General features: G+C 39.8%; 1 protein-coding gene across 1 annotated transcript; it reads left to right on the forward strand.

Moving 5' to 3' along the window:
• Positions 1-5261: 5261 nt before the first annotated feature.
• LOC307028465 (sorting nexin-4-like) lies at positions 5262-20984 on the forward strand. Its single transcript, XM_079663509.1, has 14 exons — positions 5262-5420; positions 6195-6319; positions 7079-7220; positions 7420-7569; positions 8092-8139; positions 8362-8417; positions 8578-8650; positions 8950-9011; positions 11435-11500; positions 11618-11707; positions 17773-17872; positions 18300-18445; positions 18912-19026; positions 19209-20984. Exons 1-14 carry the CDS (start codon positions 5328-5330, stop codon positions 19254-19256), a joined length of 1314 nt encoding a protein of 437 aa, XP_079519635.1. The 5' UTR covers positions 5262-5327; the 3' UTR covers positions 19257-20984.
• Positions 20985-21598: the final 614 nt, after the last annotated feature.

Raw genomic sequence — 21598 nt, forward strand, 5'->3', positions numbered from 1 at the left:
CATCTACAATGTCCAGTTGATCAGTGTCATCAGCAAAAGTTGTTTTTAGACAGTTTTTCAAAATTATCATGAAATATACATCCGCAGAATTAGAGTCACTCAGCAGCTGTAGCGCAGTACTCAAATATAGACAAGACAGGAAGACACACACACACACACACACACACACACACACACACACACACACACACACACACACACACACACACACACACACACACACACACACACACACACACACACACACACACACACACACACACACACACACACACACTTATTGTAGCTAAGCGTCCAAGAACCTTTGTCAGAGGGTTTGAAAAAGTTGTTAAAAGGACGTTTATAGTAAGCCAAATAGGTTATAGGTGTGTGTGTGTGTGTGTGTGTGTGTGTGTGTGTGTGTGTGTGTGTGTGTGTGTGTGTGTGTGTGTGTGTGTGTGTGTGTGTGTGTGTGTGTGTGTGTGTGTGTGTGTGTGTGTGTGTGTGTGTGTGCATGCATGCGTGTATGTTTGTGTCTGTGTGCCCGTATATGAGGACAGGAAGTGGTGGTTGTTGGTCTGAGGTCCGTGGCAGGAAAGAATGGTAACTATGCTGTTGCTGGGACGACGGCCGGGCACAGCACAGACCTTTGGTTTTCCTGACACGCTGCAGCCTGAAACCGCATCCAAGCATCAATCCATCAATTTGCCCATACCTGCTGCATCCATGTCATTAATCATTTCATAATTAACCATTATGTTAATTAATCTCACCTTCATACCTGTTTGTATGATTTCCTTTCATCTTTTGTGGGTATTTTTCTCATCCACCCTACAACACCCCATTCCTTGCCAAGTGGCATCTATATAAAATGCTTCCTTACTAAATGCTGCTCCACCCTTCTCTTTAAACATTAGACGCTGCACAACAGCGTGACCACAGGAACTAAAAGGCCGTGTTTCTGTGCTGTTTACTACCCTGGGGCGAACCACATCCCTCTTATTCAAATCTGGGCCCACAACCATCGAAAACCAATGAGAGAGGGGCCAAATTATATCAACAACATTTGGAAATTCATCACCTTTTTGAGAATTTTGTTTTCAAACACTGTGAAAGCATTGATGCAATTCTGAACAAAAATATAATGTGTGCTTTTTCATAAGTGTATGGTGTAATATCTGATTATTATGATAAGAGAAACTCATCATCATCATTCTAAAGGATCTCTGATAGCATGTCCACGCATCAATGTATAATGACTGTTTAGGGTTGGTTGTCAACACAGTTATCACTCTAAATCTGGTTTTGATTACTTGGTCATTCCATAAACTGAATCAATAGGCATGTGCATTCACAAACATTTAAGGGTCATTCTTTTTTCTAGAGTTGCCCACATAAAAAAAATCACACAATATCAGTTTTCTCGAAAGGCAAAAGGGAAAATAAAAAAATGTCAAACCAAAATCCGACCAGTAGATGTCAGCCTTGCCAGAGGAAGGCCTCAAATGAAGATGCAAATGTTGCCAAGGGGGGTAATGGGTTCACCAATTCAGCCCAGCTGCATGCAAACTTTCAGAAACCATCAATTGATCTTCAAACGGGAAACAGTTTAAACCACAATGATGTTGGCTCATCCCATACCTTTGTAATACCTATTTTCACAAGATAATTAATTTTGGGCTGAACGGTTTATACTATGGATAGATACAATAATGGTCATTTGTAAGGTTGCAGCAGTTTTAAATGAATTATTAGTATTATTAATATTATTGATATTATTATTATTATACTATGTAATAGTATGTGTGTTCAATTCAAGTCTATGTGTTGATCTATTGGACACTGATTTAGATGATTTAGTTGAATCAAAAACTAATTGTCTATAGCAGCAAGTCCTCAAAAAAGGCTTTATTTTTCGAGATACCCCTACCCGAGGTAGAACAAAATACAACAATGATTTTTCTTATCTTTGGGGTCTCCCATTAATTACATTAATTGATGTCAAATGTTATTTTGGGGGAAAAAATGTTTTTTGGGTTGTTCTTTAGAACTACCCCAATCCCTGAAAAAGAGCCAAATTAGGCCAGGACGAATATGGGAGAGGTGACAGAAAAGGATCACTCTTCTCCTCTTCAGATTTGCTGAGGTATGAACCAGGTGGCTATCCTACATCACCAAATAGTCAGACAATTATTTACCTAAAAAAATACTGAATTATATTCCTGTAAACTTAGCTTTAGTTTAGACGGAAATTGTACTTTTTGGTGATAGGAACTAGGACTCAATAACTTTTCTATTATTTATCAGAAAAACAGTAATCCCTAAAAAAAAAAAAACATTAATGAATTGTCTAGGGTGCTATTGAACACTAACCAGTAGTTGTATGGAAATATCTGGTACAGTTCTATTGCAAATGAGATTTCTTTAGACATAGGCCTACCTCTTCTCTGATACAGTCAAACTCTGAATGGGGGATAAGTGGCATAATAGCCTATAAGTTAAGAATGCTCACTCTGATGGTCATTATATTTGGAGAGGGAAATACCAGGTGGCTGAACTACATCACCAAATAGTCAGAATAAGAGTAACCCAATACAATAAAGTGTATTAGTTCTAAATGGCAAGCCTCTAAAACATAGGTGTAAATAGTACAGGTTTTATTGAAACTCGAACCTTAATTCAAAGTAGAGTATACAATTCATCAAATAATTCTGTGAGAGGTCAAGTATATAGATATTAGAATAGAATGTTAAATGTCAGGTTCCTCAGAAACGTTAGGGGACACATTTTGACATTCTGCACAGCAGGTGCAGAACTCCGTACAGGGAAGGCCAACAGAGGCACTGGCACTTTCCACTCTCTCCACACTTTGCATCTTTGCAATACAAGTGAGTAATGTGTCTCACTTCTGTAGGTGCTGGCGTTTTTGTAAATAGCATTGGTTTAATGGACCCATCTCTGACAATCCACCCCTTGCCAACAGGACTCCTTAACAAGGGTTTGGGTTCGGGCTGTGACACCATATTGCTGTCCTGTAGTTTGGGAATTTTTTTTTGCCAGTGATAACATGTGCAGGCCTTCCATCACTTGCACCTCTCCTTTGCCTCTCCAGGTCTTTGATGGGCTGTGGGCCGTCATACCTGCATACCATAACCACACATTTAATTTCTTGTTTTCTATATATATATATATATATATATATATATATATATATATATATATATATATATATATATATATATAATATGTGCCAAACAGTCTGTATGATTTTGTGAACGGGCGTGTCAATGCAGGTGCATTTAAAAAAGTGCAGACCTGTAATGAGGACCCAGCTCTGAAGAATAACAGAAGTGTTATAACCTAGAGCAAAACTACAGGAAGTAAGCTAAATCGCTTCAGCTGATCCAAACTACAGGAAGTACTTGAGGAGTAGTGGAAACAAGACTGCACTGTGCATGTTTGTGAGCAACTACGTTGTCACTGCTGCCCCACAGACACTACATTCAGGATTTGACGAAGGAGACGTGGTGAAGAGCATCTGCACAGCAGCAGTAAGCAGTTTGACATCACTGTACAGTGATCAGGAGGAGGCAGACACAAGGATGGTGCTCCATGCCATACATCTTGCAGAGTCATATTCCCGCATCATTGTGAGGTCTGATGATACAGATGTGGAAGTACTGCTCATATATTATGCAAGCAAATACATGTTTGGTTCATAGTGGACATGCATGCAGGCCATGGAATGAGAGAGATATATGTCCCCATCAACACCATATGTGAGAAAATTGGAAAATACATGTCTAACTGTCTACCAGCATGTCATGCAATCACTGGCTGTGGCACAACAAGTAGTTTGTGTAGAATAGGAAAGACAATCAGCATTCACCAAACTCAAGACCCATCTCAGCGAGCTCAAAGATCTGGCCCATTTTGGACTCTCTGCCAGCTTGGAAGAGTCTTTGCCAGTCGCAAGAGAATTGGCGCTTCTGCTATATGGAAAAAAGGAAAATGGACTGATGTGCACAAACTTGGATGAACTGAGGTTCATAATTGCATCACCAACAGATGCAGCCTCGGAAAATCTGCCGCCAACAGAGGATGCATTTCAACAACATGTACAAAGAGTAATGTTTCAGACAGCGATATGGTGTCACAGCCCGAACCCAAACCCTTGTTATGGAGTCCTATTGGCAAGGGGTGGATTGTCAGAGATGGGGCCATTAAACCACAGCTATTTACAAAAACCCCAGCACCTACAGAAGTGAGAGACATGACTCACTTTTATTGCAAAGATGCAAAGTGTGGAGAGAGTGGAAAGTGCCAGTGCCTCTCTGTTGGTCTTTCCTGTACGGAGTTCTGCACTTGCTGTGCAGAATGTCAAAATGTGTCGCCTAACGTTTCTGAGGAACCTGACATTTAACATTCTATTCTAGTATCTATACTTGACCTCTCACAGAATTATTTGATGATTTGTATACTGTACTTCGAATTAAGGTTCCAGTTTCAATAAAACCTGTACTATTTACACCTATGTTTTAGAGGCTTGCAATTTAGAACTAATACACTTTACTTTATTGGGTTACACCTATTCTGACTATTTGGTGATGTAGTTCAGCCATCTGGTATTTCCCTTTCCAAATATAATGACCATCAGAGTGAGCATTCTTAACTTGCTATTGTGCCACTTCTCCCCGATTCGGAATTTGACTGTATCAGAGAAGAGGTAGGCCTATGTCTAAAGAAATCTAATTTGCAATATAACTAATGGTATATTTTTTAGGGATTTCTGTTTTTCTGATAAATGAGAGAAAAGTGATTGAGTCCTAGTTCCTATCAACAAAAAGTAAAATTTCCGTCTAAACTAAAGCTAAGTTTACAGGACTATAATTCAGTATTCTTTTAGGTCAATAATTGTCAGACTATTTGTTGATGTAGGAGAGCCACCTGGTTCATACCTCAGCAAATCTGAAGCGGAAAAGAGTGATCCTTCTCAAGTTATGGGCTTTTTAGTCACCTTTCCCATATTCGGCCTGGTCTAATTTGGCTCTTTTTCAGGGATTGGGCTAGTTCTAAAGAACAACCAAAAAAATGATTTTTTTCCCCCCAAATAAAATTTGACAACAATCAATTTCATTAATGGGAGACCCTAAAGATAAGAAAAATCATTGTTGTGTTTTGTTCTACCTCGGGTAGGGGTATCAGAAAATCTGAGTGCCCTTCCTGTTAGAGTAGACTATAAAGTGATAACTGATAACTAGCCTGAGTGCTAGACGCGCATGCGCAGACCAAAGGAACCACTGCTCTGCCAGCTCAGCTGACAACAGCAGCAGCTCGGCAGCCGGGGGATGATGGCAGACTCTGGAAGTAACGAAGAAGTGGCTGTGATCGGTAACACCGACATCACTTCAACAGAAACCGAGAGCAACATTATCAACACGGTCGTACATTTTCTAATTCTCTTTTACAAGCATTGTTGGAGTTATGTCTGTTTTAACAAGTGAAAACTTTCCCAATCAGGCCTAACGTTCACGTTATGTTAGCTAACCAAAGTGGAGTTTAGTGATTTAGTCAAACGATAGTTTTCCACTTACCTCTACAAAGAGCATTTACAATGTTTATAACTTTACCTGGCTTCAAAGCTAAAACGAGCTAGTAGTTCTGCGGTTAAGGTAACAACGCTAGCCAGAGTCCTGTTGCTAACAGTTGTTTCAAGCTACTTTGTAAACTTTACTCCTGATGTTAGCTTGCAAGCTAGCAAATCTGAAGTTTAGTTTAGTCATTTGCCAGTACTATTGAGTTCAGTCTTTATTACACTGTTTTCAAATGAGAAAGGAGCATTTCCGGATTCACAAGCGACGCTTTTTTAGTACTAAATAGTGGTTGTATGTTCATGTCTTGTGACCTGCATACGCCTGTCATACCCTTTGTAAAGAAGCAGTAATATGACGTTACCTTGAGTTGCAAACCAGCTGTCTGTTGCTCTGTGTCCATCTGGTGCTCTGCTCGATAGTCTCTTAGGATGGGATTGCATATTACTCTATTGTCCACCAGAGTGAAAAGGTTTCTAATTTCTCCCTTAATCACACACCTTTCTGTTCACCTGATGTAGTTGTTTATGATGTTTCCCCTTATATTTGACACATACCTTTTTTACCTTTCATTGACTGCATTGTTTTCTAATGCTAACACATGAAATGTCCTTGTCTGTGTAGATGGTGGAACGAGGGACAGCTCTGTTGAGGAAAATGGAGATAAATGTGGCAGAAGCAGAGAAGAGAACAGGGAAAAACACCGTTAACATGCAGGAAACCTATACTGTCTACCTCATAGAAACACGGTAGGCCAACAGCTGTCTGGTTACTGCCAGCTTTTATGTTATTTTGTTGTTTCTGAAAACAAAAAAGTGGTATAAAGTTTCAGTTTATTGGTACTAATTGTGAAATTAGTGTAAACGCATATGCAAAAACAGCATAATTTGGTGATGCTGAAAGAACAGCAGTAACAGGAAGAGTGGAGTAGGACCGTTTACTCCTACACTTCATCAATATAAAAGCCCACAGGACATATTTCATTTATCTTCCATCATTTATTTCTAAGTGTCCTTAAAGTAATTAAGTGAAATAGTTCCCTGAAGGTTTGCAATTTGGCCACCACAAACAGGACTGGGCTTCTCTGGGTATATTTCATTTGATTACTTGATTGGATTTTAATGCTACTTCAGCTGTGAGTTGATTGCTCAAAGATAAAATAGCCTTATTTAAATGTTAGTTTAAAGAAACAAAATCAGGGAGCAGAATAGCTTTCACTGATTACTTCACTATCCATTTCATTACTTGACTGTTCTCTTGGCGCTAAGGTAGCTCTCTGAATTCCAATTAAGTATTTTATCCCCTTGTGCTCACGCTTTTAATTATAACAATGCCTATGACAAGATTATTCTCCCCCACCATTTCTCAGAAAAGCCAACAGGCAATCTCAAAGGTAGATGTGGTACATTGCTCATGCTATCTCAGGTTTCTTTGAACAAGAACAGTTGATCCATTTCTATGATGACGCCTGATAATACTACTGTTTATTCCCATCCCTCTGTCTGCAGGCCAGCTGAAACTGTTCCAGGTGGGGCGGCGCCTGCAGCACCTGACACTCTGTGGAGACGCTACAGTGAGTTTGAGTTACTCAGAACATTCCTCCTGGTCACCTACCCCTACATCATCATCCCTCCACTCCCGGAGAAAAGGGTAAGTGACTCATAATGTGGGTGGGAGAAACATTGTAATAAATAAAAAAAGATGAATTACATGAAATGATTTTCTTGGTTATCACTAAGGACTTTTGGTGGAAGTTAATGACATTTATTTAGTCTTTTGGCTTGTGTAACCATTAGCCAATAACGAACCAAGGTAACACACCTTTATTTCCTTTATTACTTGTTTTTAGGCGGAGTTTCAGTGGCACAAGCTGGCAGCAGACAACCTGGACCCAGACTTTGTTGAGCGACGGAGGGTCGGCCTGGAAAACTTCCTGCTGCGTGTTGCATCACATTCTGTCCTTTCCAATGACAAGATCTACTTCCTCTTTCTGACAGAGGTTAGCACTCAACCATGATGTTTTACACAACATCGCATTGAATTATTCTGCAGTTCCTTTGCGAGAATGCACTCTTGTAGTCTTACAGTCATTTCCATATTATTAAAACTCTTCTGCAAAATAATGACGGAAGATACAGACAAAGAAGTGTGAAAGGAAAACTCCAGTCAGAAGAGATATCACACTGAAAAACTGCACACGCTGATGTCATTAAAAAGAATGAGAGGAATTGAAAGGGCTAAATAATTAAAACTAGCACTTTCTAATTTGCTGTTTGGAAATGACGGTTGCCCTGTTAAACTTTCACATGCAAAAAATGCATTGTGTGCAGCATTTTGATACTTGATACACCTTTTAACTGAACTTCCATATTTGTGTTTCTCCCTTTAACCCGTAGCACCATGCTTAGTCCAGCGCAACATCTTGTGGTGTTTTGTTGTAGTGTAATTGTCTGCTGAAAAGCTCCATTCAGACACAATGTCGTTAATGTTTCTGTCATCTGTCAATCTTCTGTTCTCTCAGGAGAAAGGATGGAGGGAGGCGGTTTTGGAGACGGGATTCCAGGATAAGGTATGCAGTTAATTTACAATGTCTCCTCCACACTTGATTGGGATAATACATTGCCTAATTATTTTTACAAACACGCCTCAAGTTCCTCTTTGCTGGATTGCTTGACTGAGAATCGTTTTTTAGAAGTATAATTTCTGTCCTTTTTCTATTAAAGTAGAACTTGATCATATGTGTGCAACTTTATACATTTTCCGTTAACTTGTTTTATTCTTTTCCACCCAGGTTGACTCCAGACTAAAGTCTCTGAGTGCCATGTTCAGAGTCAAAAACCCTGACAAGTAAGTGCAATACAAACAAAGATGATTTTTTCTTTTTTTACTTTCATTGGTTTGCCTGTGAAAGATGTTTGCAGGATTTGAACAAAGAGTGAAACAAAAAGGAACGTGTGGTTTTGGTTAAACACTGTTTGATTTATGATCCATGTGTTGTGTTTTCCAGAAGATTCACAGCAATGAAACAATACAGTGATGAACTGAACACTGTCATCTCTCAGTTACTGAGGGTGCGGGCGGTGAGTTCAGCATGTGCAAAACACACACACACACACCTGCGTTTAAATGTCTGTGTAGGTTCAGCCAGTCATTGACATTTTTTTTGCATGCTCTTGTGTAACACGGGCATCCATATTTCACTGACATCTGCTGACACACAGTGTAGTGTCCGCAGCAAGCTAGATTTTTTACTTTCTTCATTTACTTCATCTCCACCTTTGTCTTATTGAGAAAGTAGTTTTTTTCAGTCGCTTCTGCCTCTGGATTATTTTTTTGACTAGCCATGACATAATAATGAATTCAATGTCTTTTATTTTAGAGAGTAGCAGACAGGCTGTATGGAGTCTACAAGGTCCACGGTAACTACGGCAGAGTATTTAGGTGAGAAACATTTTTTTTAATAAAGCATAAAGGGCTCTGAGTTCAAATTTAAAAGACCTTACGTGCACATCCAATGCCTCTTACCCCGCTGCATACACAGTTACTATATCTCAGGACTTGATTAATAACTGTGAAGAGAACTAAATGAAATATTCCTTTTTAAAGTTTGGGTTAATATTAAAACTTTTTTAATAAACTTCGTAGGGAACATTGTTGACCCAAACGCATACTGGGCATCACTGGGCGCCGTACATAATGGCAGCCCACTGCTCCTAACACTAGGATGCGTCAAATGCAGAGAAACAATTTCCCCAAGGGGATTAATAAAGTATATCAAAATACAAATAAATACTGACAGAGCCTTCCTTAGCAGCCTTAATCTGCATTATAAAAGCATAAATAAGCCTGATGAATTACAACAAAATACAAATTTCCTAATATATTCAGAGACAAATGCTAGCACAAAAAGCTGTGTTTTTATTTTGATTACTTGTAAGAAAAAGTACTGATTTATCAGGGTGTCCGTGGGGTCTTAAAAAGTATTAAAAGTTGATAAATCAATTTAGCGAAAATGAAGGCTATTAAAAAGTATTAAACGGCTTTTTCCAAGGTATTAAGAAGTCCCATGGCAACGACAACATGAAACACCCTTTAATTTACTGAAACGACATGTCGGGAAACCCCCTCAAGGCGGCGCCATGCATAGCGCGCCGTAAAATGCCGCTTCTTATTTTAAGTTTCGTTGCCTTGCTCCGCTCTGTGGGGGGGGGGGGGTCCCAAGGTGGGTAGACCGACATACGCAACGCTCTGGGGGTCCAACGGCTCGGCAACCCCTGGCACCGTAACCAGTGGCACACTAGGAATAAGTGGAATAAGTGTGCAAAATATTTAAATTGTATTTTTGTATCCTGAACGAGACCGCCGCCAGAGTGCGTCTACCCTTTACCTGCAGAAGGAAGCCATGCACGCAACGCAGCCCCGCTCTCTTTATCTCCAGGTGACTTTCTGCCGTTTTCCTCCGTGGTGCAGTGCAGATCCTTTCACCACGGAGGAAAGCGCTTCACTAATTGCACTACCCATAAGGAGCTTTACAAATGCCGCAGTTTTTTTTTTTTTAGTTGAAAGCCCAGTGGCGATCTGCTCATCTCTCATCGAAATAATTTGCTACAAAGGGGCGGACTGGCCATCTGTGTGTTGAACTTTCCTGTCGGCTCCCAGACCGTAGTCGAGGAGGGCAGAAGCAACAAGCTTCAGGTTCAATAACCCACTTTAGCTTAAATGACTGGAGAGAGGCGAGCTCTTCTTGGGAGGCCGTTGAGTTTATTTAGTTGTTCTTCTTTAAAAAGAAATTTAAATCGAAAAAAAAACATATATTTCTTGGGGGTGCTTTGGCAATCCTGGGGGGTGCTTCAGCAACCCCTAGCTCCCCCCTGGCACCGCCCCTCCTGAGAGATACAGCAGGAGAACAAGCCGTCCACCGCGGAGAATAAACAGAAGGGCAACCATGGCAACCATGCTCCGGGGTCGGCTTTGCTGCTTTTGGTGTATTTTGTGGCGGCAGCAGCGCCACTTACAGGCCTGACATATGTACTACAGCGTTTCCAGCATTTCCAGCGGTCTAGTGTGAACGGACACGTTAATGAATCGAATGCGTGTGAACGGAAGACATGTTTGCGTTTTACCGTATGCGTCCTCGAGGGGCCGGGGTCTAAGCCAAACTATATCCGGTCACAGAGATCTGCTATTTTAAAGTAAAGTCAACACATATCGACCCTAATATAGTCTATATTAAGAACGAGAAAAGTCTTAACATATATATCCTTTTTTGTAAACATATGACAAATGTGTGAGGGTGATGACGTCAGAGCATCGTCCTATCTGCCAGGGCTTAGCCCCGGACAGCCCCAGCCCAATTTAACCCCTGGGTATTTGAGAGGGAGCTCCTATATGGCATTACCCCGCTGAAGCTCAACAAAGTTTAATATATTTCATAGTTCAAAGTTTTGTCAATTGTTTTGTTTATTGGTCAAATACCGGTTTTTAATGGTTTCTGAGGAGTTTTACTGGAATGAAAGAGCACAGAGTACAGAAGCAACAAAGCAGCATACTGCATTAAACCTGACCTTCACAGAGAGGTTCAAGTTCATGTGGAGAGGAGGCTTCAGTAGTCTGTCTGCACTCTGTTTAGTTGTGCTATCTTACAATCAATATAGTCAATGTGAGGTAAAGTGTGTCGCCAGTCGCCAATGTAAACGGTTAGAACTCGAAGTTGCGATGAGGTCTTAAAATGTATGGAAAGGGTCTTAAAAAAGGTCTTAAAAGGTATTACATTTGACCCCAGGATTTCTGCATATACCCTGTTTATGATCTTAAAGAGAGAACTGTCGAGTTAACCACCTATGCCTTACTTGTTGTGTCTGTAGCGAGTGGAGTGCTATTGAAAAAGAGATGGGAGACGGGCTGCAGAGTGCTGGCCACCACATGGACACGTAAGTAGACTTAAGAAGCACTTCAACTAGTGTACCCTCTTACACACTCAGAGTATACCTTACATTCTCACCCATAGTGCTCTTTTTGCATTGGTTCATTTATATACACGACAACAGGTATGCTGCACAAATAGATGACATTCTGGAGGAAGAAGAACACTATGCAGACCAACTGAAAGAATACCTTTTCTACACTGACGCCGTCAGGTAAGTCTTGTTTAACAGAGAGATGTATCTACAGTGGAGGAAACAAGTATTTGATCCATTGCAGATGTTGTAAATTTGACCACTTACAAAGATATTAGCAGTCTATAATTGTAATGGTAGGTTTATTTTAACAGTGAGAGTAAAGAAAATCCAGAAATTGACATTATATAAAAGATAAAAATTGATTTGCATTTAGCTGTGGGAAATAAATATTTGATTGGTGGAGCCTGTGACCTAAGATTTTCATCGTTATAACTACACTATGTACGTATGACTAATAAAAGCCTTGAACCTTGAAAACATGTCTTAGTACTTGGTGGAGAAACCCTTGTTGGACAGCACAGAGGTCAGACGTTTCTTGTAATTGGTCACCAGGTTTGTGCACATCTCAGGAAGTATTTTGGTCCACTCCTCTCTTACTCAAATCCTTCAGGTTTTAAGGCTGAGGCTTGGCATCTGGAAGCTTCAGTTCCCTCCACAGATTTTCTATGGGATTAAGGTCCGGAGACTGGCTAGACCACTCCATCACCTAAATGTGCTTCTTCTTTATGTGCCGTTTACAAGATAACGCAAACAGTTGTATCCGCAACTTTTCTCTTTCGTTTAGCCCGTTCGTTCACACGAGGCCGTTACGGAAAACGAAAACGGGTCCCAAGGTGGATAGATCTGCAACCGGAACGTTCTGGGGCGGGCAAACAGCTCCGTGTGTACGCCCTATACCAGGGGTCTGCAACCTTTTTGACCAAAAGAGCCATTTTGCTCCTTTTTCCCAAAAATGTTTTTGTCTGGAGCCGCAAAACATATTTCATAGCTTGATAGCTAATAAAGTTGTATTTATTGTTATATCAGACAAGAACTACAGTTTTTTGCATTTATTAGGCTATTTATTACATTATATAAAACTGTTAACCTCTAATAAGAAACAAAGAACTCCTAAAAGGATCATTTAAAAATAATACACAGGCCTACTTTAAAATAAATTAAACACAGCACTTGGAGTCCTCTGCACATTTGAAGGAAGAACAAATATTATTAAAATGGGCCCACTTTGAAATAAATAAAACATATAGCTGCACCCTAAAAAGAGTTAAAGGTAGGGTAGGTAAGAATGGAGAAACCAGCTGGAGTGCGCTAGAATTTGGAAATACACAACCGGAAAAAATATGCCTCTTCCTTCAGACTTTCTTACAGAGTCCCTCCTCCAACACACACGAACGCGCATCATCAATGAGGCCACGAGATAAATTTGTGCTCAGATGGAAGGCTGACAGGCAGTTAGGCCATCCAGTTATTTTAGCCGGGCCGGCTAAAATGATTGGTCGTGCTTTTTACAGCGCTACGGCTTCCAGAGATTACTTTTTGTATGCATTTATTGTCAACGCATTTAATATATTCATTGCTATCGGGACGTTAAGAGCATTCCATGGAATATAACAAAAAGTGTTTTCTGAAATAAATTACATACCCCATTGAATTATGACGGAAGATTGTCAGCTGTCTTCCTCTCCCTTGTTGTTCCTCGATACGTAAAGGCTGCAGCACCGTTGACAACTTCTCTCTACATATCAAACATACCGGTAAACCAGCATCGTTTGCTGTGAAAGCATATAACTCAATCCACACAGAATTAAATCCTGTGTTCCTCCGGTACTTTACTTTGATTTATCCATAGTTCGCTCATCGAGCCGGGGGTCAGGTTATTCACCCGCAGGAAAAGGCGCAGGCGGGACCGTAGCAGGATGTGACACATATTTTAGTTGACCTAATTAAAACCGTTTTGTTTTTTATTTATGTGTCACAGTATCACCTCAAAATACAAGATACGAAACATTTTCAACCATGCAACAAGATATAAATAGTCCTACAAATACTTTTATTTTATTTCCTTCTTATTTTTGTCTAAGCTCAAGGGAGCCAGAGCAGAGGGCTTAAAGGGCCGCGGGTTGCCGACCCCTGCCCTATACGATCATTTTCCTGATAACGATGAGCCATAGCCTCGCCTCTCCCAACCTCTGCTGCTCACTGCTGTAGCATACAAGCATACATATGTTAGTGCAAAATCTACAGCTCCTCTACCACAGCCATCAGCAACAAGTGGACATGGAGAATTACATGAAACTACATGTTGCTAAATCCACTGCGGGGCATAAACAGAAGGGCAACCATGACAACCATGCTCGGGGGTCTTCTTCGCTGCTTTTGGTGTATTTTGTGGCGGAAGTTACAACGCCACTTACAGGCCCGACATATGTATTATAGCGTTTCCAGTGGTCTCGTGTGAACGGACACGTTAAATGAGCCGAATGCGTGTGAACGGAAGACTTTTTTGAAAACGAATTTGGTGCGTAAACGCAAACGTTCCCGTGTAAATGGGGTTTTAGCCACTCCCGTGTAAATGGGGTTTTAGCAACTCCTGTGTTGCCTTGGCCGTATGTTAAGGTCTATTGTCCTGCTGGAAGACCCATCCATGACCCATTGTCAGTGTCCTTGCTCGGGAAGGAGGCTATCGGCCAAAATGTCACGGTACACGGCCCCGTACATCCTCTCCTCGATGCAGGAAGTCGTCCTGTCCCCCCCCCCCCCCCCTTAGCAGAGAAACACCCCCAAAGCAGAATGTTTCCACCTCCATGCCTGACGGTGGGGATGGTGTTCTGGGGTCAGCATCTCTCTTCCTCCAAACACGGCATGTCGAGTTGATGCCAAAGATCTTGATTTTGGTCTCATCTGAACACATCATCTTCTCCTAAGCCTTCTCTTAATCATTCAGATGTTAATTGGCAAATTTCAGACGGGCCTTTCATGGTCCTTCTTGAGGAGGGGACCTTGCGGGCGGTGCAGGGTTTGAGCCATTATGGTGTTGTGTGTTACCAATAGTTATCTTGGTGACTGTGGTCCCTCCCATCTGCCTTGAAATCGTTAACACAGTGATGCAAATTAGTCGCTTTTCGGCGCCTCCCGCTTTTTTAACGCTACTTTGGGTGACTTGTGTAATTCGTGGAGAACCGAAGAGTGTTTTAGATAGTTCACTTTAGTCTAAGTTGTCTCAGTGGGTCTCAAACGGTTTGGTCACAATTTATGTAAATAAATATTTCCAAGGCACACCTTTATAATTATTAGGATAAATAAAAACCGGTTTGAAATCATAACAATAGGACAGTAAACCAAAAATATTGTTTAAATCTGGAGAGATAAAAAAATATGCATAAATAAATGTTAAAATTAGATATAAAGGAACCACAAAAATAAAATAAGTTTTAACATTTATTTTGTATTGGCTATGGTAGGTTATTGGAAATGTTCACATACTTATTTGATTAATAAAATGCAAACCGATCTTTTTCATGTGGGTGTTTAGAGTTGTAACCCCTAGATCAGTCTCTAGTAATTGGGTGCTCAAAGTGCACCAGATTGAAGCATTTTACTTTAAAATGATAAAAGAAATCTTCCCGGGGGGGACACCCGGGACCCCCCTAGAGGATGTGACGACTACCCCCCAATTAAAACATGTTCATACAATACTAAATACATTTGAAGCCTTTTTATATAAGCTGTCCACCATGTCAATACGTTTCTCTGTTTGTAGTGTATTGGTCTTTTGTAGAGGTTTTTCCATTGCTAGCTAAAATATTGCCTATATAGGGCAGCACATTGGTCAGAACCGGCCCTGGTGTCATCCCCACAGCACCCCCCATTTGAAACTTGTTCCCACGGCTATGGGTATATGCTAACGAATTTTAAAGAGCTTTTCTACAACCAGGTGGAAGAGAGCTCTCTCCTGAGAGGCTCAAATAACCTCAGCTCAGTGAGGTTAAGGCACACCTTGATATGATCATTATAATTATTAATGAGACATTAGAGACTAAATGAAAAACAGGTATAAAATACTATATGACAGTAACATAAAAGTTGTTAAAAATAAGTGATTTGTAAAATATCCAAAAAGAAAAATCTGCTTACAGTTCTGTTTCAAATGGGTGTTGAGAGATGTATCCATAGATCTCCTCATGTTGCTCTCAAAGTGCACCAGATTGATGCTTTTAACTCCAATATTTAAAAAAAAAATCTTCCCGGGGGAGCATGCCCCCGGACCCCCTATAGGAGGTTAGGTCCCCCCCACTTAAATCTTGTCCACATGGATACCAAATACATTTGCACACATCTTGTGTCCATATCTTTCTGTTTTGGTGGTCATGCCACACCGCATGCATGCATGCGCGAGTCATGGTAAGATATCTGGATTAAGAGGTTGCTTTTTCTTTGCACAGCATGAAAGAAAGGCCAAATGAATTGGCTGTGATTTTAGTTTTTTTTAAGCAGAGGTTGAGTTCAATAATTTGTATAATAATAAACAATAATCCCTCTGAGGCGGTTGTAAAAATTATTCTCTCCAAGCTGCTTTCTGATGGTCTTATAGCCAAATCCCAGCCTTATCAGAGGGTGCGGACCTCAGAGACACGTTCCTGAGGTCCTTAGATAGCTCATTAGTTTTGCCCATGGTGGAGAGGTTGGAATCTGATGTATTGATTATGTGGACAGGTGTCTTTTATACAGGTAACAAGTTCAAATTAGGAGTACTTTCCTAAAGGAAATGGACTTGTCTAACCGGTCTGTGGGAGTCAGAATTCTTGTTGGTTGGAAGGGGATCAAATACTTATTTCCCACAGTTAAATGCAAATTAATTGATATCTCTTATATATATATTCTTACTGTTAAAATAAACTTACCATTACAATTATAGACTGTTCATTTCTTTGTAAGTGGGCAAAATTACAAAATCTGCAAGGGATCAAATACTTGTTTCCTCCACTGTATAACTGGCCAATAGAATAGGCAGTCATGCAATATGAGTGAAATTTAAGCGATGCTCTTATCCAAATCAACTGTCTATCAAATAGTCTGCCAGCGCTCTTTATTAGCATTTGGTTTGAACAAATATCACCATTTGGGTACCACTTTACAATAAGACTACCCTTATAAAACATTCATAAAGGGTTTATAATTAGGTTATGAATTAGGTTGTAAACACTTTATTAATCATTAAGAACCATTTATAAACCAGTTCTAACATAGTTTTCATACATCAACACAGGCTCACTATTTGGCAAGATGACTAAGCCTTATAATGGCTACTTAGCGAGAATCGACTCAGTGAACAACAGATACCAAGGATGCTGGCTGATGAAGAAGACAAAGTCAGCTAAGTAGCCAATAGGCTTAGCAGTACAGATAAATGTGGGCTCACTATTTGGCAAGCAACCGGCCAGAGTTGTCCTGTTTATCTCATGTCTTGTAAAAGCTTATTCATGATTTATAAAGTGTTCACAACCTAATTAATAAATGAATTACAAACTATTCGTAAACCCTTTTATAAGGGTAGTCTTATTGTAAATTGCTACCAATGTTTGTTAAGTAGCTCACTTTCACCAACTATTTCGTCCATTGATTCAGTTTCTAACTAATATTCAAGAATAAATACCAAATGTCCAGTTGTGACTGTAGACCTTTTCCATAGTTTATAAGATCAAACAATTGATTGATTGATTGAATCAACAACATGAATATTAATACATTTTGATTGAAGAACTAGTTCAGGGTAATTTGAGGTATTGTAGAGATAAAACCCTGACTTTTCCACTAAACATTTGGCGTATGGTTTTATGTTTTGTTGATCTTTTTCTATGTAACGTTTTCAAGTAAAAAAATAAAGTATACTCTTGTCTGCTTCTGCCACATGTCGCCATTTGACTTGATATTTATTCAAAACAAAGCAATACGCTGCAGCACACATGCAAATTGTCAATAGCAGATGCAAACCATCTTTCAGCAGAGCACATAATGCAGACTTGTTCTGAACGAGCACTGATGTCAGTGATTGGATGGAGTTCAGTGTCACATGCTGTTTATTAAGAGGCAGATGTAACAATCGGCTATGTCTAACTTTTTTAGTGACGCCGATGGAAAGTCATATCTGTTGACTGTTAGTTGTCCTATTAGCAGCATAATGTAATAGGACTACACATATGGATGTTTTTTGAATGTTTCCATTCCTCTGCGTGTTTGTGAAGGTCAGTATGTAAGAAACATGAGCTGATCCAGTATGAGTTGGAGATGGCAGCTCAGGAACTCGTCTCTAAGAAACAGCAGAGAGAAGAGCTGGCTACCGGGGTAAAGCACTCATACACCCGCTTATTATCTCTCACTTTCTCTTACACATTCTGGGCACATACACATGTGGTACACACACAATGGCCGTGTCAAGTCAGTTGTCAAATTTCCGGATGATTGCACACAAACGATTTTGAACAGAATTAGGCAAGCGTTTAAAACACTTTTGTGGTCTGACTTGATGAAGACATCAGTAAATCAATTAATGCTATACGATACGATATAGTCCCCGTAAGGACATTTGGTCTGGACTCACAATATACAGACGCACATACTGACAATGATGCCCTATTGCACAGCCCTCATGGCCAACATTTAAAAAGTACATTTCATTACATGTGAGTGTTAAGAAGCTTAATGGACATAGGCAGGAATGAGTGCTTCTAGCGGTTCAGCCTAATATGTGTGTGTTTCTGTGTTTGGGCAGACAGTACGTGTGTTTTCCCTGAAGGGCATGACCAGTAAACTGTTTGGCACAGAGAGCCAGGAGCAGAGGGAGAGCAGGCTGGCTGCTCTGGAGCAGAGCATCCAGGAGGGGGAGGAAGCGCTCAAGGAGAAGAACACAGAGTGCAAGTAAGCTCCACGCTAATGTACCAATCTTCCACCTTTTCTAAATGATATGTATTCACCCACTCTTATTCTGCTCCTCTCACTATTTCCCTCCCTTTGAAAACACAGTATATCTTCTGGTTTTTAGTTACGTGATTTGCCCTTATTTCTATAATAACTTTTTCATGCATCAGACAGAAAACTATACATTGGAAGAGTTCCTAAGAAGAGACAATATTATCAATAAAAATATAACAAACTTATACATTTTCGGATCACCCATCGGTGGTTAGAGCTACTCCCTTATAGTCTGTATTTGTTCTCAGGTAGACCAGGGTCAAGAAACCAGGAATAATTGTGTATGAGTAATAACACATTAGTAATTTTGAGAACAAAAAGACAACCACATTGTTTTTCCCCCTATGCCATGCCTTCTATTCTCCCTTCCACCAGCTCTTTCACAGTGGTTCCTTTGTGTTTGTTTCTTCAGAGAGTTTGTTCAAATGGCCTGGGAAGACATTGAACGTTTTAAGGAGCAGAAGGACAAAGATCTGCGTGAAGCACTAATCAGCTATGCGATTATGCAGATCAGCACGTGTAAAAAGGTATGGGATTATTTTCTATAATGTATTTTTTCTTGTATAATTGCGTACTTGAAAATGCCAGGCATCTTGTGATGTTGATTTCTCTGCAGTAAAGCTCCCAATCTCTTTTTCTAATTAAAAAACCTGTCGTGTTTTTGCTTTCTTTCTCTCATCTGTTCTCTCTCAATGCACCACTTTCTCAGGGAATCCAGGTGTGGTCCAACGCCAAGGACTGTTTCAACAAAATGTGAGCCGCTTTCCAGCCATTCACTCTCTTGAAACAAAACAATAGTCAATCACAATTTCCAGAGTGGGACCAGCAACCAATCCTTAAACTGCCTTCAAATGGAGATGGAACACAGGAGCCTTAATACTGCCCTCACTTTGTTAGCTACGCTGAATGATTCTGTTTCTGTTTTTCACTCTCTTTCCGTCTCACACACATGCACACACACATTTATTTAGAGACAGTTTCCATGTCAGTCCCAGCTGTCCTAACAGCCTCATTCTCCTGGCATTCTGCTGATGTGGTTTTCAGACTCCACATGATCCAAGTTTTCAATACTTTTTTCCTCTTTTTTGAAAAACTCACATCACGAACAAGAGGAAACTCCTGCACTAATAATAATGCATGATGATTGCACATTGGGAATGGCTGTGCAATGAATTTGGGTTGTTACAATTATCTCTCATCCTTAAAATATGGAAAATGTATTCACAAGAAGGAGTATATTTCAGTCAGTTTGAGATCATGCTCTCTTATGACGATGTTTTAAAAGGAGGTAAAGAGTGAAAAATACAGCACCAAGCTTGTTTGAATAAAAAATCTAAAGGATATCCTATTTATGTTAATTAGAATGGCATTTAAATGTTCTTTCAGCAAGAGCATCTATAACCTATGTCCCTGGGCCTTCCTTAATGCAGCAGAGTTTTGCATTGAGATACAAGGACAGACATTCAGGTATCAATGTTAGAGTTGTTGCCAGGAATAATGTTTTTCAAAATACTTCTACCACGACTTCTTCTCAGCCTCGAAAGAAGGTGTAATCCTTTGAAGTTCATAATAATCTCAGTGGCAGATAAATCAGAAACAGGAAGTCAAAATTGTGACAAAAGGGGACAATAACCACACTAAAGGAAGTTACTACTCATTAACTTCCTTTTTCTTTTTCATTTCCATTTCAGCCTTTATGCTGTTTTTGAACGATAGCCCACCAAAGTGCTTATGACCAAGAGCTAGTCTGTATATTACAGATCACGGGTGGGGAGCACAGGAGAAGTGTTGACAAGCTTTGGGCAGTTTTTGTTATATTGTTTTTGTTTCATGTGCCAAACGCAAATAACCAATAATAACATACAGTCATGAAGGCCTCACTTAGGCTTTAGATACTCTGGATGCTTTCTTTGAAGACTGAGACATGGCACTGCCAAGAACTAACCAATCTGCAAACAATAGTGTTGTGAAACGCAACCGGTGCTGAAAATTGAATAATTGTGCCTTTTTCTTTGCTGTCAAGCTTTATTGCCTTAAAATGAACATGGGTTTTGTACAACAGGGGAGAAACAAAATGGGCCTCGCCCCTTTTTCTGATGTTAAGGTACTGCACTGAATACTAGACATGAGTTTTGATGCGCATGCCTCAGGTCAATGGTTCGGAAAAATACTGACCAAATATTGGAAACCTTTAACTACAAATACGTCAGTAACTCAAATTCTCGCTAAATACATATGCTATAAACAATACATGTGCTACTTTCAATATCTATCTAAGGACAGATAAGTGCAAAAGGGTCATGCAAAAGTTGTGCAGAGATTTGTTCTCTTTGCTATCCCTGCTCTTTCTTAACAAATTATCAGAAATACTCAAATTTCCCAAATCAAGGCTTTTTGTATTAACTTGTTCAATAAGAGATTGTTTTAATGTTTATGTAATCATTGTGCTAAGACACTAATAAACACATTTCTTTTTAAAAAATAATTTTCATTCCATTTGTATTACATGTGAAAATGAGCTGAGTGGGACAAAATGTGCTGTTGCTGGTTTCAAACTACAGACTACATAGTCATAGCCAGGTTGCTTGATGACTTCCCATGGGGCGTTTTGTTTGTCTTTGTGGATTGCAAGAAAAGAAACTGTTGCTAAATGAGTGTGTTCTAAAGGGCAAACTGTTGTAATTAATCTGTTTCGAAGTAACACAGCCTCACCCCTATGCAAGGCTTGCCTTTTTTTTCCATGACACCTGTGGTAACGGTGTAGGATTTAGATGGGCGTAACTGTGTGTTTACACTCATGTGATGGTGGTGTGTTGATACCTGTCTACCAATATGCAAGATATATCAAATCACACAGGAATAGTTTTTTTAGTTTACTAAAACAGTGAGAATATCAAGCAAAGCAATGCATCAACTACATGCATAATTCCTATGAATAAGGTTCAAGTTAGGTAGTAGGAAATAAATGTAACTTTGAGGTGTTGAAATAAGTTACTCATTTGATATGAGACCTTTGATTTGCTTTCTAATTTTAAGACACTAAAGTGTAACAAAAAAAAGGTTTTTATTTAATTAAACTTAGTTCAATGTGTTTAACCT

Source organism: Notothenia rossii (genome assembly GCF_949606895.1).
Source record: "Notothenia rossii genome assembly, chromosome: 2".
NCBI classification, from domain to species: Eukaryota; Metazoa; Chordata; class Actinopteri; order Perciformes; family Nototheniidae; genus Notothenia; species Notothenia rossii.